This window comes from Tasmannia lanceolata, unplaced genomic scaffold (assembly GCF_043159265.1).
Source record: "Tasmannia lanceolata isolate RefF3 unplaced genomic scaffold, GAP_Taslan_0.1 ptg000004l, whole genome shotgun sequence".
NCBI lineage: Eukaryota > Viridiplantae > Streptophyta > Magnoliopsida > Canellales > Winteraceae > Tasmannia > Tasmannia lanceolata.
This window is the reverse complement of record NW_027518681.1, coordinates 9,723,970-9,740,248: the sequence shown is the minus strand read 5'-3', so window position 1 is coordinate 9,740,248 and position 16,279 is coordinate 9,723,970. Positions and strand designations below refer to the sequence as shown.

The 16,279-nt window shown below is 38.6% G+C and overlaps 1 protein-coding gene across 1 annotated transcript; it reads right to left on the bottom strand.

Annotated features, from left to right (window-relative positions):
* Positions 1-762: 762 nt before the first annotated feature.
* Positions 763-12,687, bottom strand: LOC143876271 (uncharacterized). Its single transcript, XM_077378006.1, has 6 exons — positions 12,526-12,687; positions 11,727-11,922; positions 11,317-11,403; positions 9,461-9,844; positions 4,092-4,293; positions 763-2,156 (listed from the first exon to the last, which is right to left on the bottom strand). The coding sequence occupies exons 1-6, from the start codon at positions 12,588-12,590 to the stop codon at positions 1,213-1,215; spliced, it is 1,878 nt and encodes a 625-aa protein (XP_077234121.1). The 5' UTR covers positions 12,591-12,687; the 3' UTR covers positions 763-1,212.
* Positions 12,688-16,279: the final 3,592 nt, after the last annotated feature.

Sequence of the window (16,279 nt, the reverse complement as noted above, 5' to 3'; positions counted from 1 at the left end):
GAGGCTCGCTCGAGCTCGGCTCGAATCCTTAACGAGCCGAGCCGAGCCGGCTCACCAGACTCGTTAAGCTTAACGAGCCGAGCCCAATTTCGGCTCGGCTTATTAAAGCTCGTTAAGAATTTAATATATTTAAATATATATTATATATTAATTTATACATTAAAAGGCTTGTCCAGGGAGTGAAAGGGGGGGGCAAAATATGTCACTTCATTTTTGGAACCCCATTTGTTACTAGGACCACCCCCCATAGTGTAAAAAAAGTAGTCAAATTACACTAGTAGGGCTGTCCAGGGAAGATGAGGGGTGTGAACATAATATAACCCGAGCTCGGTAAAGCTCGCAAGCCTGGCCGAGCCTGATTCGAGCCCGAGCCGAGCCGAGCTTTTGAGCTTAACGAGCCGAGCCGAGCCTGGCCAAGCTCGGCTCGGCTCGTTTACACCCGTATCCAAAACGGCATATAATTGCTTTCCTGAAAATGTCATCAAAACAATAAAATCTAGGATTTAAAAATCAGCATTGTTTTAAATTAGTAATGGTTGAAAGTTGATCTGTATTAAATGCATAACCATCCTTGCAGCCAATGGGAGCACCCTTTCACCTCATTTCAACAAGGGCGCCCCTCAGTTTAGAATTCCTCAAGGAAGCATATAATGCCACATTCTTCAATGCTTTTCCCTCCAAGATTTTGGCCCAAATCCAAGCAAATTACTGTTTAAATTCTGAGATTGGCTGAGAAGGAAGGGTTAACTAACGCGACCTCAATACCCAACACACTACTCCATTCACATTAGCCCATTCCTCACTTTGGTAGTTTCTTTTAGTATAACATGAACTATAAAAAAAAATGATCAGCTTTTTCACCTTTCTTTACATACACCTCTCATCTGTAAATTTGGAACTGCCCTTCCCCAGCTCACTTGTTTGTATTGGGTGGTCACATGCAGTATCCAAGTGATAAAAAACCATAATTCACAACCTCAAGATACGCGTCTCTCCGAAACATCATAGAAAGAAAAAAAATATCTCATTTCAAGATGATTTCTCTTCATCAAGTTTGGAATTTTCACCCACTCAAATCAGTTCTATCTACAACCAAGGTTAGCTTGTCGCCTACCACCTCATTTGGCAAAATCAGACCGCTGATCAACCACAGCCTCAGTAGCCATGGATTGAATTCCACCCACCTCTGTATTTGACGAACCCATATACTTCTCAACAGCAGTTTGCCTCACAAGAAGTATCAGACATTGTTTGATTCTCGCCCATTCCCATATTTTGCAAATCTGTATGCTTCTCAGTCAAAATTGGGTTTTCATCCACTATCAAGCTAGGCAAAGCTGTATGGTTTCCAACCGCGTTTAGAGACTCACTCACTTCCATGTATGAAAAATCTGACTGCTTTTCATCTAAGATTGGATTGTCACCCACTTCCATGTCTAGCAAATCGATCTGGTTCTCAATCATGGCTAAATTTTCCCTCACTTCCATGTTGGATAAATCTTTCTGCTTCTCAACCATAGTTGGATTTTCATCTGTCTTGTTAACTACAGCTTGATTCTCATTCACTGTAGTTTGATGATTCTCAATGGCTTCCATAGTTAGTGAATCTTTCAGCTCATCAACCAAAGTTGGATTCTCACCACCCCCTATGTTCAGTGCACACAAAGGAGTTGCTGACTTGGATGCTTGGATCCCTTGCTGAGCTGGCAGGTTTGATGATGTGGCAGCAACTGGCAGGGGAGGCTGATTGCCAGGCTGTACAACACATGGCATCCAGCAAGAATGAACAGGTGCCCGCAATGGCGTGGGCTTTGGCGGCTTGGGCTTCCGAATATAGTTACCTTTACCACGCAGTTGAGATGTGGGCAGTGATGATTTGGAGAGTGAAGTTTCACCTTGTCTGATATGGACAGCATTTTGAGACCGTGCAGCCTTGAGCAGAGAGGCGGCGGTGGAAGGATTGGCAGTGCGGGCCCCAGCAGCAAATGCAACCTCCTGTATAGTAGAACACTTCGCCGGAACTGATAACACCTGTGAGGAGCTGTTGAGTGCAGACCTCGTGCTGGCTTCTGAAGATGGAGCACAAACTTGAAAAGGTTCATTTGTAGTAGCAGGAAATGTGAGAGAATTGCTTGTGTTGCTTGAATGTGTGCCAGCTGATTCAAAAGCAGAATCTCAAAAGTTAAATATCCGGAAATGTACATAAAGAATTAGAAAGTATTCTAGACATCCAAGAAAGAAACCAAAACCCCCAAATGTGATCTACGCATAGTTGTCAAACTCTTACAACTCGTACGAGTCAACTCCCGAGTCGAGTCGAGTAGTTGGGCTTCCGAGGCAAGTCGCACGGGTTGCCTCGGTCCAAGACTTGTCCGAATCGTCTACTGACTCGAACGAGTCGTTGAGAGTAAACTGGAAAAAATAAGACTCTTACGAGTCGAGTCGAGTCGCCGGGCCTGGGCTCTCTTGTTTTGATGGTTGAAAACTTGGAAGTTGGAACTAGGAACTTAATTATTTTTGTGCATGCAAGTTACAAGCATATAGTTATGAGCACTGCTAGGAAAATGGGATTCCGTTTTGGAGGAAAAACGGCATCAATTATTGGGCCATGTCCACTAAAAGACAATGGAGGGAGCTCAAATCCCCATAAAAGCAATAAATACACATTAAAAAAGGTCAAATCAATGGTCATTTCAGTCCCGTTTTTATTCTCCAAAAGGAATCCAAAGTGTTTTCTTTAGTTATTTATATTTTTGGCTTAGTACTTTATCTATGTGATATTGGGTTATATTTTTTAAATGCTTCATCTTTTGATATATAAATATATTTTTTTAACTAAATTTCTGTTCTTGTCAAAAACTCTAACGAAACACAAGTCGAGTCATGGGTTGACAACTATGGATCTATGAACAAATTTCAGAAAAAAGTTGTATTGTCCTTATATGAAAGCTGAGGATAAGCAAACAAAGAGTGATCTAGAATTCTTTTTCCTTTTTTTTCGTCGTTGAAGTAACACAAAAGCTTTAGAAAAACTACAAAAAGAAAAATAAATTATAAAGAAAGGCAGAGATTAGCTACGAGTTAATACACCTATATATGCACTCTCTCTAGCAAGAGAATCAGCCATCCGATTAGCTTCTGTTGAATATGTGAAAATAAAGTACTGGTCCCTCCATAAAAAAACTGAAATTTGATCCACTGTGAGCAAATCTCCAAGGATTTAAAGCTACGAGAGAGAACATAGGGACGAGTCTCCTCAACTGATAGCGTGATGAACTCTGGAGTACATCTCAAGAAAAGATCTGTTTGCGGATATTTTTACAAAGTTAGGAAGATAACTCTGTTATTTTTCATTCCTTCATTACAAAATTCTTAAGATCTTGTCTGTATATTTTTAGCAACATCTTCATTGAAATTTTGAAACCACAAGACATAATTTTACATCCAATACATCGTTATTTAGTCAATATCTGAAGTTCAAGAGTACAGGCTTTCTGTTTTGGTTGTTAGGAAGATAACTCTAGTAATGGATAACTAAAACCCAATATCCTCAGTTTCAAGGGGAATATTAGAAGCCACTGTTTCATTTCTTTTTTTGAATGGCAAAGTAAATGTTTAATATTAGTCAACTAACAATATGGATCATTTATTCACTTCCTCTGCTATCTATTCTTTGCTTGCAAGTTGTCCTCTGTCAATTCCTTCATTAGAAAATTCTTAAGATCTTGTTTATCCATAGAGAGCACAACCATAATTGGAATTTTGAAACCAAAAAAGTAAATTTAAATCTGCTACATTGTTATCTAGTTGATATCTAAGGTTTAGGAGTTCTGATTTTCTTTTTAGCTAGGAAAGAAGATAACTGTCTTAATGGATAAATAAAACCCCTCTAATGAGGGACATAAAGGCTCTAGCCCCATCACTTATCATGTTCTGCCAGCCTGAAAGAATTCAACTATGAACCACAAGTGAAAATTTGGTTATTATGAAAAGGAAAAACAAAATTGCCAGTACTGTCTTAAACAATAAATACACATCTGCTTGATTGCTCCCATATTAAGACTAATAAATGGCTGGAGAATTGTCAATACCAGTTGAACACAGAGATGATAAGCTTCCCATCATAGGCATATTGAGAGCGATGGAGACTGCCTCACATGCCGCCAGCTGTGCCTCAGAAAGTGTTGTACTTGTAGAGTTGCTTGGTTTACTTGGTTTCAAGTTGTACTTGTAGAGTGATGGAGCATTACTTGGGTTCAAGTTGGCCTGACGCTTTCTGATGATTGCCCATCTCTGCATATATATTAACAGAAAAATTAATATATATGTTTTCCTAGTCGGCCGACTAGAGAACCTTCTCTAGTCCGCCGACCAAAAAACACAGTGGTCCCACATTATTTGGATAATCCAAAACATTCATTTGATAAGCCCTAGCTTAGATAGGGTGTGCCCAAAAAATCAGCTGCATAGGATCATCCTAACCCTTTGATTTGTCGAGGTTAAAAATGGACAGATTTGTGGAGTTTATAAGCGTCCATTTTAACCTCCATAAATCGAAGGGTTAGGACTTAGGATGATCCTATAGAGATGATTTTTTAGGCACATCCTATCTATGTCAGGGCCCATCAAATGAATGCTTTGGATCATCAAAACAACGTGGGCTCACTGTGTTTTTAACCTCCACTGTCGATTTTTAACCTCCACAAATCGAAGGGCTAGGATGATCCTATGGAGCTGATTTTTTGGGCACACCCTATCTATGCCCGGGCCCATCAAATGAATGCTTTGGATCATCCAAACAACATGGACCCACTGTGTTTTTGGTCGGCAGACTAGAGAAGGTTCTCTAGTCGGCCGACTAGAAAAACTTTCCTCATATATATATATATATCCTCTTGTGAAAGAAAAATAAGTGATTTCGTGCACATGTTCAAAAGGGCATCAAAATAAAATAGAACCTTAAATTTCCTACAGAAGATATCACATAAAAGATGACATGGAATTGTTGAAAGCTCTTGCTAGAAAAGAATATTCAGAACTGATATGAAGTCACAATTTCCTTTGAACCTGACCCTGATAGGAGAGAAGCAGTTTTTGCAATGAACTATACAAGCAAATTTTATAGATTTACTTCTTGTATCTGTCATTTTTTGAACTGTATTTTACATTAGAGAGATGATATCCATACTCCCTTGTATTGGTTTTAGCACCTTTCTTTTATTTTAAAATTTATAATTTCGCATTCGACGGTTTCTCTATAGGAAACCCTGCCAAGACACGCATAGAGGTGTCTTCAGGCCTCCGGGGACTCTAGAGGCAACATCATCTACTCCTTTGCAAGCCCAATAGGCCTAACGAATGCTGTCGAAGTGGAGGTCCGAACTCTTCATAGAGGCATTAGCATCTTTCTCAACCAAACGGAGGGGCAATTAGAGATTGAATGTGACTTAACACATTCTCATGGGCGAAGGAAAAGGCGAGGGAAAGTGGTGACTAGGTCAATTCATAGGCAAGATTAAAGAGATGTGAAGAGATAATCCCTTCTCTTGTTCTCTCATTCCTAGAATTGCCAACGAATTGGAAAATCGTCTGACCTAATTGGGAGCACTGAGATACACCTTGTATATGGGGTCGTCCTTACACCCAGAAGTGTACTTCTAATCTTGCTTTTTATTAATATAGTTACCCTTCCTTCGAAAAAAGGGAAAAAGTGTGATGAGAAGAGAGGAGTGCTGATATAAAAAAATGGAGGGCAGATGTAATATCCTTTTACATGTGTACATATATACAAGAAAACACGTTATGAGGGGATGTTATTTGTTCAGAAATATGTGTTTCTATAAATAAACTTTCATTTGGGAGAAAGCTTTAAAATATAAGGAATTTAACGAATTTAAAGAAATTTACATGTATAAGGTATTTAATAGATAAAACATTTAATACCTATAAAAAGATTTACATTAATAAGGTAGACGATGCCTTAAAAAGAAGATGTGTTTTGTCAAACCCCAAGATTGTTGTCTTTGAGTTGAGCTATTTAAAAAATCAGATTGTGGACGATGAGTATTTTGGAAAGATAGTAGCGAAACTTAAACTTGAAGATAATCCCAACTACTTACTGGTAAATGGGTATTTATTCAAGGGGAATTGCCTGTGCATTCATAATGTGTCACACCAATAACTTATCATTAAAGAAGCACGTTATGAGGGGTAATTTGAAAAGGACAAGACATTCGTACGGGAATGATTTTTTTGGCCAAGCTTGGATCATGGAATTTCTGTTTACGTGAAGTGTTAAACTTGTCTAAAATCCAACGGTACTTCCACTAATGTCAGATTGTACATGCCAATACCTATACAATCTGACCCTTGGATGGAGGTTTCCAAGGATTTTGTGTTTGGTCTTCCCCTGGCTTCAAGGGGTAGAGATGGCATCTTTGTGCTTGTTGATTAGTTCTCTTAGATGGCATGCTTCATCTTATGCAAATCTATAAATGATGTTGATAAGCTGGCCGATTTATTCTTCAAAAAGGTATTAAGGTACCATGGGTTACTGAAGACTATCAAGTCAGACAACAATACTAAGCTTGTGAGTTCTTTTGGAACAATTTGGGGCAAAAATTGGGACTTCTCTAAAACTATGCATCTCATATCATCCGCAAACCAACAGTCAATTGGAGGTAGTAAATCATATGTTGGGAATCATGTTGAGGTCTCAAGTTAAGGTAGTGGGTAATTGGGATCTTGTACTTTGAAAGATTGAATTTGAGTTTAACTGCTCCAAGAATCGCACAATGGGTTACTCTCCATTCCAAATTGTTTGTTTGGAACATTTGGAACGAAAAGAACCAGAGGATCTTTGAATACAAAGCTAAAACAATTGGTGCATTGAGAAGCATTGTCATCGATTCTCCATCATTCAATAGGTCATTGTATCCAAACTGTTTTTGGGTACTCCGAGCTGATCTTTGTCGTGCTTGGGATTACTATTGCCTTGTCTGGTTGGCTCTAATTCTCGTGCCTCACATTAGCATGCCCCTCCTAAGGAATCGTATAAGCTCAATTTTGATGGCTCTATTGTTGAAACACAATTCGTTTGTTACAATCTATGGAGATCTACCACTGGAAATTAACAGACTTCAGTGAGGAAATTTTGGATGGTACTGCTCACCATAGAATCTCATTTTTCCATATCTTTTGGTCAGCTAAAGAGGTTGCAGATCCTCTGGCTCGGGAGGGTGTCTCTAGAGCTTCTATTGCCATCTCTTAGTCCTTCCCTATATTAGATGTATTGTGAATGTTTCCATGGTATCCCTTGTGGTTCTTCTTTCTTTCTTGCTTCATATCGTCACAGTCTTGGAACTCTTCTTATATGTTGCAGTGTTTTAATTAATGAAGTCCTTGCTACCATTTGGGAAAATGATTTGAATCATTTGATATATGAAAATGGAATGCATGAAGACAGATGGATAGACAAGGAGCATAAAGGGCATTCTACGTGATGCTTAATCATAATAATAATTCTGTACTTTATATATGATAATGGTTTTGTGTGAAATGTGGAAAGATCCCCATGTAACTTGGTTGCATGAAACAGGAGAGAGGGTAGGAGATTCCGGTTTGCGAACAAGGAAAAGGAGATGCTTAAAAAATTCAATGTCCTGATTCAACTTTAAAACAGTCCATACAAGATGGTGCAGAACAATTTTGATGGGTCACAGAAGGGACCATAAGCTGTTTGTTGGTCCCACACGAAATGAATGATCCGAACCTGCCAATCGTGGCATGAAAGACTCTTTGATGTGAATTGACTCATGCAGAATCATATAGTGGATCTCTTTGAGCCTAAGCCTTTGCTCCTTGGCCAAGTAGAGGCAAGATTCTTTGGCTTTTGATAAAGTGCTGGTAGTTCAGATTCTTCTATTCATCGCTCCGACGATTTTTAAAGGGTCCTCGAAAGCGGCGTGGGTTGTTCAGCATCTGATATTCTCCTCCGCCGTTAGGTGGGCGGTTGATTAGAGTGAGTTCAGTGGCATCTCTGAATCATCCTTCCGTTTCTCTTGGAATGTGATTAGATTGAGGGTGGCCCCCAAGGGAAGACCATACCCCCGCACCCCCACCCCCACCCCCCCCCCCCCCCCCCCCCCACCCACCTAGATTCTTTAGGCTTAACTATGATGGTTCCAACTTACAGGATCTAGGTCCAGCTACTATTGGGGAGTTTCTTAGAGACGCGGACAGGGCTGTCTGTTGGCTCGGGAGGCAGATTCCAAAGAGGCGAAGATTCTCACTTTCAAGACCGGGATTCTTTTGGTTGATCCAGACCCCTTTGAATCTCTTGTGGTGGAAGGAGGCTCTCTTAATAACATTCATTGGGTTAAAAGACGGGAAGGGGTATCCTTGGAGGAGATTCATTGACACTTTTGAGGAGGCTTTGGATGTAGTGGAGGATACTAGACTTGTTCGACCATGCCTTTCATTGGACCAAATGAAGAAGAGGATTATCTGGCTCTTAGTGGAGTAACTAGAGAATCCTTGGTCATGTTTGATCACTTACCCCCTCTGGCTCATATTTGAATAGCTAGAGGATCCTTGGTTCTGTTTTGACCATCTCAATTTCCATGAGAATTGCCCCATCAATGACAACCTACCCCGCTGGTGCCTAATCCTTGTTCATTTAAACCCAGGACAAAGACTAAGAGAGAATAGGGATGCACCTTAACAAAATAGTAGTTCCTATGACTAATCTGGTCACCTTTGCATCTCGAAGAAATGAATGGATTAAGAGAGAATAGGGATACACACGAACGAAAGAGGAGTTCCTGTGACTAATCCAGTCACCTTTGCATCTCGAAGAAATGAATGGCACCTTTGCTTCAGGTGGTCACTTCATATTATTCTCCTGAGCCCTATGGACGAAGAGCGTTGGGTATGGGTAAAAGGACATTTCATTGACCAATCAATTGTCGAGGTTTCTCTCTTGCTTTTGGTGTTTCAATAATATGCTTCACCATTCAAAAGAAAAATCCTTAAAAACCCCTTTCCGATAGAGGCTTCAGGGTCATCCTCCAACGTGGGACCAGCAAGCCTCGAAGGTCTCGTGGAGGCCAACTAGACCATCTGTTTAAGCATCATACACAGGGTTCACATGTATAAGGGCAAAGATGATGTGTCATGGGAGATTCTCATATGAATAACTTTTTATTGATTGTGGTTGTTATCTGATATGTTAGCCCCTGAAAATATCAAAGAGGAGCACTGGAATTGTGATATAAATGCAATATATTACTTTTTCTGGCATCTTCAAGTGGAGAAGTTGCATTTGAAATTTTCTGAACTAAAATGGTATTTGCAAGCCAAGGTAAGGAAAGAAATCACAAACTACAAAAGACTAACACAATAGCACACACATCAATAGAAGAAACAAGCCGGTGAAACTACAGGTTGAGCTTAAGGAAACCTGAGATAGCTGTGAAGCAGTTCTGTCATGCATGAAATTCCCTCTCACGATCTTTGCCCAGTTCCCTTCACCACATTTTTGCACAGCAGCAATAAGTTTCATATCCTCCTCAGCTGTCCATAGTTTCCTTTTTCTTTTCACGGGCAGACTTGTACTTACTCCTCCATTTCCATCCAACCCTTCTACAGATGGCACTGTCGGTAAAGGTTGTTTCAGAACAGAAACTGGAACTGTAATGTTGGTCCCTTGTGCAAAACACGCTAGCTTTGATTTATGTGGAGTATGTGATGCCAGACCATTAGGTATGTTTATAGTCAAAGGAGCCTCTACGGTTGAAAGGTTCAGGGAACCAGATTTGTTTGGCAAAGCAGAAGCAAGTAGCACCTGACCAAGCCAACAATTCAGATGTCTTTAGACCTAAAGAAATGGATGAGATGTTTAAATTAAATCAGCAAATAATAGAAAATAAATATATCATGTATAAACATACATAAGGTTTTAGAGAATAGCATGCCCCTTATTTTTCTTTCCTTCAATAAGTACCTTCACTTCATTAAAGAAACCAAAAAAATAAAGAAACCCGGAAAAATAAAGAAGCCCAAAATTGAAAATTTCGATATCTAAAAAACAGGGAGTGAGTCCTTCATACACGACTGTCTCAAAAGTTCGTTCTTATCTAGAAGTCTACAATGTTGTTAGCTTCATTAACATGGATAAAGACACACCTAAAGAACAAAAAAAAGTCAAGTCTCCTAAATCTCATTCAAAACCCTCTAAAGGAAAGATGTGACTCTACTTACTCATTGGGTCACATTAAACAAGTTGCCACGGATAAGCTGGGCAAATCTGGAATCGATGGTATCATTTTAGAAATGATAGAGGTAAGATGGTGAGAGCTTTCTCCAGTCCAATTGGTTTGGCTGATGCCAACAAAGCTGAGATTCTTGCACTGTTGATGGGAATCCAGCATTTTTGTTATTAAGTTGTGGGAGTTCGTGGGTTGATGAATAATTGGAAAATGATATATTCTGGGCACTCTCCAAAATTCGGGCCCTAGGAGGCTAGCGTGCTGAGTGGACGGGCTATTAGATCCTTACAAGACACTAGAGTTGTCTTTTCTCACATATTTACAGAGGACAATGATGCAACAGATAGGCTGGCTAAAGAGAACTTGGCCAAGGTAAAACCGAGTCGACTCAAGCGAGTCAATGATTGATGCAGTTGATTTTAATAATTCAAGCAAGTCAAGAGAGTGTATGATTAACTCGGCAGAGCCAAACTCAGACTCAGAGGAACCCAGACAGGGCAAAACCAAGTCGACTCAGGCAAGTCTATGAATAAGTCAGGGAAATGGACATATCACTTGGAAGTTTTCAGTTATGGCTTAAATGCATAATGTATGGATCAAGGATGCCTCATTTATTTAGCTTGTGTCTACTTTTACATGTTTGAATGGTTTATGAAATAATTATTTTCATCATTTGATTCTTTGAATGGCTATAAATTTGAATGCTCGTTTATGGCTACTCATTTTAATTATTTCCATGATTCTTTGAATCCTATTTTTTAATTCTCGTGTACCAGTGTCCATTCTCAGATCTCGACAAATAGCAACATCAAGCCGATTTCAATATATTTGTAGGTTTATGGACCGTGTCAGCTGGACCTTGCTAGCAACTCTAACACATAGGTAACAGCTCCTAGATAGCACATAATAGCCCCTTATCAAGCATGTAATAGAAATACTTGTTTTGAAATGTTGTTAGCTATTCTTATAAAAAAATAAAAAAAATGATTGTCCAAAATGGGATTAAACTGAAGGGAACTGTTCATTGCAAATAGAAGGAAGGTCCTACCTTAACACATGCTGCAGCCTCCGTTGAAGCTTCATTACTAAGAAAAGGAACAGGTTCCAATTCAAATTCCAAATCACTATCATCATCCTGCAAATAAAATACAAGCATCATTCTCATTAAATAATTTTGATACTTTGTATGGTAAGAAAGAAGAGAAGCTGGTATAAAAAGGCAAAAGGTACAGGGGGCTCTAATGTTTCAATCAATTCATGTTGAGTATTACATATAATCTCATTTCTCATTGCTTATGATGTTCTCAACCGAAAACCTAGACAGGTGCTTGCTTTAGAAATACCTCCATGTATTTTAGCCCAAGAATTAACAAAGCATGACAATATTATGTAACCCATTTGTACATTCTACACATAATGGCCCAATAGATTGTTATTTCTAGGAAATGTAACACTGACCAAAGGTTCAGCGCCATCATCATCCAATTTTTGCTCCAATCTGTCACAGTAGGCCAAATGTCTCCATAGCATTTGATATTCCCGCGCACTAGATATCCCAGTTGAAGTCTTCTTCACCAATGTATTCCAATCGATTTTCACACCAGCAAACTGAGCAACTTCCTGAAGTAGAGCGAGTATCGTTGTTGCAGTGTACCTACCATGGAAAGAAACCCAATTAGAATTGTGAGTGGCATTATGTTACATGCCTAATTGTTCGTAACGCAAATAAACAGAGAAAGAGAGGGAAAAGATATGGAAAGAGGTTGATTCAAGGCAACCGGACCTCCTAATGATTCAATTCGAGAGGAAACAAAGTTTCCTTTGCTTTAAAAATTCTCTTCTTCCTTCATTTCCTTGAATACAAAAACTTAAATACAAGAACAAATAGAGTACCACCTCATCAACCCATTTACCCCACTAACATGAACTATAATAAAAACTAAAACCCACAACCCTAACATAAAGAACCATCTAATAACTACTCTGTAACTACAGCACATACACCATAAGAGGTACCTATCACATTACAATAAAATGCAATTTGGGTGCAAACCCCAACTGGCCCTAAACCCTAAATAATCGTTCAGCATATTTATCTTTACAGATTTTATATAAAAAAACCCAATTTGAATAAAGAAGAATTCGATGGTCGAACAATAAGAAAAATTACAAGAACCAAAGTGGGTTCAAATAATAAAAAAATCTTCTTCTTCTATGTTTCTTAGTATTAGGTTTTAGAAAGAGAAAAACAGATTACCTTTGTAGAAGAAGAGAAACATCGTCTTCACTAATCGAACTTTTCTTATTTGTCCCAATCATCATCTCTACGCATTTACAGAGTCGATGATTATAAATGTATGTAAAAAGAGGTATTTGAAGAGAATGAGGTTTTTGGAGCGCAAAAGGGCTGTGTAATTAGCGAATGATAAATTCACACCCCCTGTAGGATAATTCGCGCTTAACGTGAATTGTGGCAGACTTTAACGACTTTTTGACGTTGACAGTGGTTGGAATTATCCTAGAGCGGGTGCGAATTTATCATCGCTAAAACTTATTATTTACCCGTGATTTGGAAGATTTGATAATAAGGCATTTGCTAGCCAATTTCGATAATTGAATTAATCAAACGAATAAGACAAAATCTGTCAAAAAGTTAACCTATGTGGCTGTTCTCACGTGCAAAAGCCAACCGCAAAATCCCTTTTCGCGAAATTGGATAGCAAATCCCATTTCACAAATACGAAATACGGTAATGGTGACTGTGGCCCGCTTTTTAATCGGTTACACAATTTTTAGAAAGAAAGTGATATATTCGTTGGCTTTTCTTCCTTGGGCCGCCCCCTCTAGTGTCTTTACAATACAACAACTCTTTTTACACTAGATGAGAGTGGATAGGTAAGAAAAGGTGACAAATATATCATTCGCGATCCCTTCGCATCCTTATCATATAAAAGTATAAAACGATAAAAGATATTGGACAATTATATTTTCACCCCCCTACAGTATGCATTCACCCCCCGGCCCCTTCGTAACCAGAAGAAGTTAAGATTGAAGCTTCATCATCTCATGGGTTATTATGTTGTGTTACTCAAGACTATCTGCGCCAACATTACTATGTGTGCAAGCCCACAACACAACAATGGAGAATGATTCCAAATCCGAAAACTCGATACTTCACTGAGGGAATTGCGATGATTGTTACTTCTTCTGATCCTTTGAGTTACAAGATAGTTCGATTCTCAAGATTTAGAAAGATGATAAACAACCATCTGCGTTGCGAGATCTTCGTTTCAATGAATTGGGCATGGAAGCAATTGAAGAATATAGAATTGCCTCCATTGGTAGGTTTACCTCCGGGTCCCAGTGTTTTGATCAATGGGACATTCCTTTGCCACAAGAAGAACCCAAATTGAATGGAGATTCACATGTCCAAAAAATACTTGTCGAATGAGAAGGCCATCTTCCATTGCTTTACATCACAAATCATTGGATGGAGCGTTGGGTGATGACAACCAAATACTCAAAAGACAATATGGGAGAAGAAACAAAGAGTGAGCTTAGAACTTAGAAGCTTTGGAAAGAGAGGAACCTGGTTCTGTAGTGAGAGCCTTATATACTGCTGAGATTGCAGTAGTGACGACCCTCTACAGGGTTATCTGGTATGATATAAATGATAGTTTTTTTTTTTTGAATTTTTGAATTTTTCTTTTAATTCAACATTCGCTCTTTAGCTAACTTAATTGGGTTTCTTATGTTTTTTTTTTTTTTTTTTTGGAGGTATAATTGCCAGGAGAACAAATCAGTAGTGAATAGGGTGTGAATCATTTGGCACCTAGAGATTTTTTCAGTTTCCAGTAGGATTTAGTTTCTTGCAATGTGTAAACCAAAAGAATTTCTGCTTTTTTTCACATTTTTAAGTAACAATTTTGATTGTGTAGGCTTATATTTATTTGAAATGCATCATGTGAGAAATTCATACTCTGTCCTTATTTGAAAATAGCGACCTCTCTAGTTTTATTATTTTTTGCAAAGTTAATGTAACAGAATGTTGTGAAAGCATGCACTTCTTCAAGCTATTATATGCAAACAATGAATATAGAACCCATTTTCTATATGCAGTTTACTAGATGAGAGAAATTTCAAGAATTAAATATTTCTAATTTTGGATGGTATTAGAGTTTTACTGCTCGATATGAAGGCCGTATGGGTTGAGAGTAAAACAAATTGATAAAAAAAAAAATCAGGCTTTGAATTCCCTAGAAAACAAGGAAAATTTCAAGCCCCAAACAAATTTCATGGTAAGCGATAAAATATACTACTGAAAAAAGGAAACGTAACTCCCTATGTCATGTTGAATGTAAAAAAAATCATTTTCCCTTCATCCAAAACTTTATTTTGCCTAAGTGGAAGGGCCGTCACTCAACGAATAAAAGTGACTTTACAGATAACAGGTTAATCTTCCCCAAGAGTTCACATCCCTGAACCAGAAAGATGGGCCTGCCAGCCGACGGGTAGGTTTGCGACCTCGATATCAGCTCTTCAATTCAACAATATTGCAGCCACTTTACCGGGCTTTGACCCCCGTCCACGCTAGCCCCCCCACCCCCCACACACACACACCTTCCCTGTGGGCCTGCATTGATCAATCACGATAAAAAGACGTTCTGTAATTAAGAAATATTTAATTACATTTTATTCATGTGATGGGACATCGTGTGACGGTGCATCAGAGTAACGGTCATGATCACCAAGCGCATGTGCTAGTCAATCTCGTGATATTTTTGCATGACTAAGTTGTATGTGAAATCAAGATCGTTGTTATTTGTACAACATTATGAGGTGACCGGGTGGTATGGTCCATCCTAAACATGTAACTCATGCGAGAAATCTCAGCTCATAATATATGAATATTTAGGTTTAGCAAGGCCTCTAATCTCCTTGAATCCTCTTGATTGTACTTGACTTGAGCTCTCTGGCATCTTTCAGGAGTGTTGTGCCCTCCGATCACCGTCGCTAAATAGACATAACTAGTGGTTGTTATAATGAATTTGTCCCTAAATATTGTAAAACACCATTAGTTAAAAAACCGTCGCTATATAACATTTACAACGACAGTATATTAGCGATAAATAATTTTTCGTCGCGAATTAGTGTTTTTCTTGTAGTGAACGAACACATTTATCATCTGCTATCTTTTATTATTCGTTACAGATATATAAGATTTTCTAAGATTTTCTTGCTATCAATAGCCGCATCTCTATCTCCCCCTCCCCCCTCTATCTCTAATTTACCGTTTTTCTCTATTTCTCGTACTCCACTCTTTTACCCGTTAATTACGACAATTTCTCCTACATTTTTCTCTCGGAACTCTTCTCAAACATGTTGAGACTATTGTTGTTTCTCTCTTCTCTTGAATCCTATGTGGTTACCTTTTAATTTAAACATTATCTCCATAATAAATGTATTATTTGACAGGGAAAATCTACTCACCGCTTTTAAGTTTACTGTGTGCGGAAAAGTTGTTTGCATCCTCTATTTATTCGCCCTTCTCTCACCCACCTATTCATCACTCATATACCGAGTTCCTTCGTCTTACCCCACCAACCATCACCACATTCACTCTGCAAACATACCAAGCTCAGGCACCATATCTTAACGACTCTCCCACAACCTTCTCTGCAAAAGGTAAGCGATGGAAAGAGATAACAGAGGTTTGAATTTATACTTAAACCTTTTGTATCATTCTTAGTCTATGTGTTCTCTTTCTATTATGGTTTCCGTGTGATTTGATGCACAGGAAAGAACAACTAGGTGTTGAATCTTCTATTTATAGTAGGGAATCTCTTCATCGTGTTCAGCTAATTTTTCTCTCATACTCATTTCACCAATCGATGGTGAAATCAATGCATAAATATCAATTTGTTATGCTAAAATATAAACCAATCATCCAGCATCAATAAAACATTTGTATTGGGATGAAGTAGGTACAATCTAAGTTATCTATTTCATTT

Bases quoted from the DNA above. Each gene is read 5' to 3' on its own strand.
- LOC143876271 (XM_077378006.1), bottom strand. From the start codon at position 12,590: ATGATGATTGGGACAAATAAGAAAAGTTCGATTAGTGAAGACGATGTT. The intron at 11,404-11,726 runs GTCAGTGTTACA...TTTTATTTGCAG, and splicing joins ATGATGGCGCTGAACCTTTG to GATGATGATAGTGATTTGGA. The intron at 9,845-11,316 runs GTAGGACCTTCC...TGGCTTGGTCAG, and splicing joins AGGCTGCAGCATGTGTTAAG to GTGCTACTTGCTTCTGCTTT.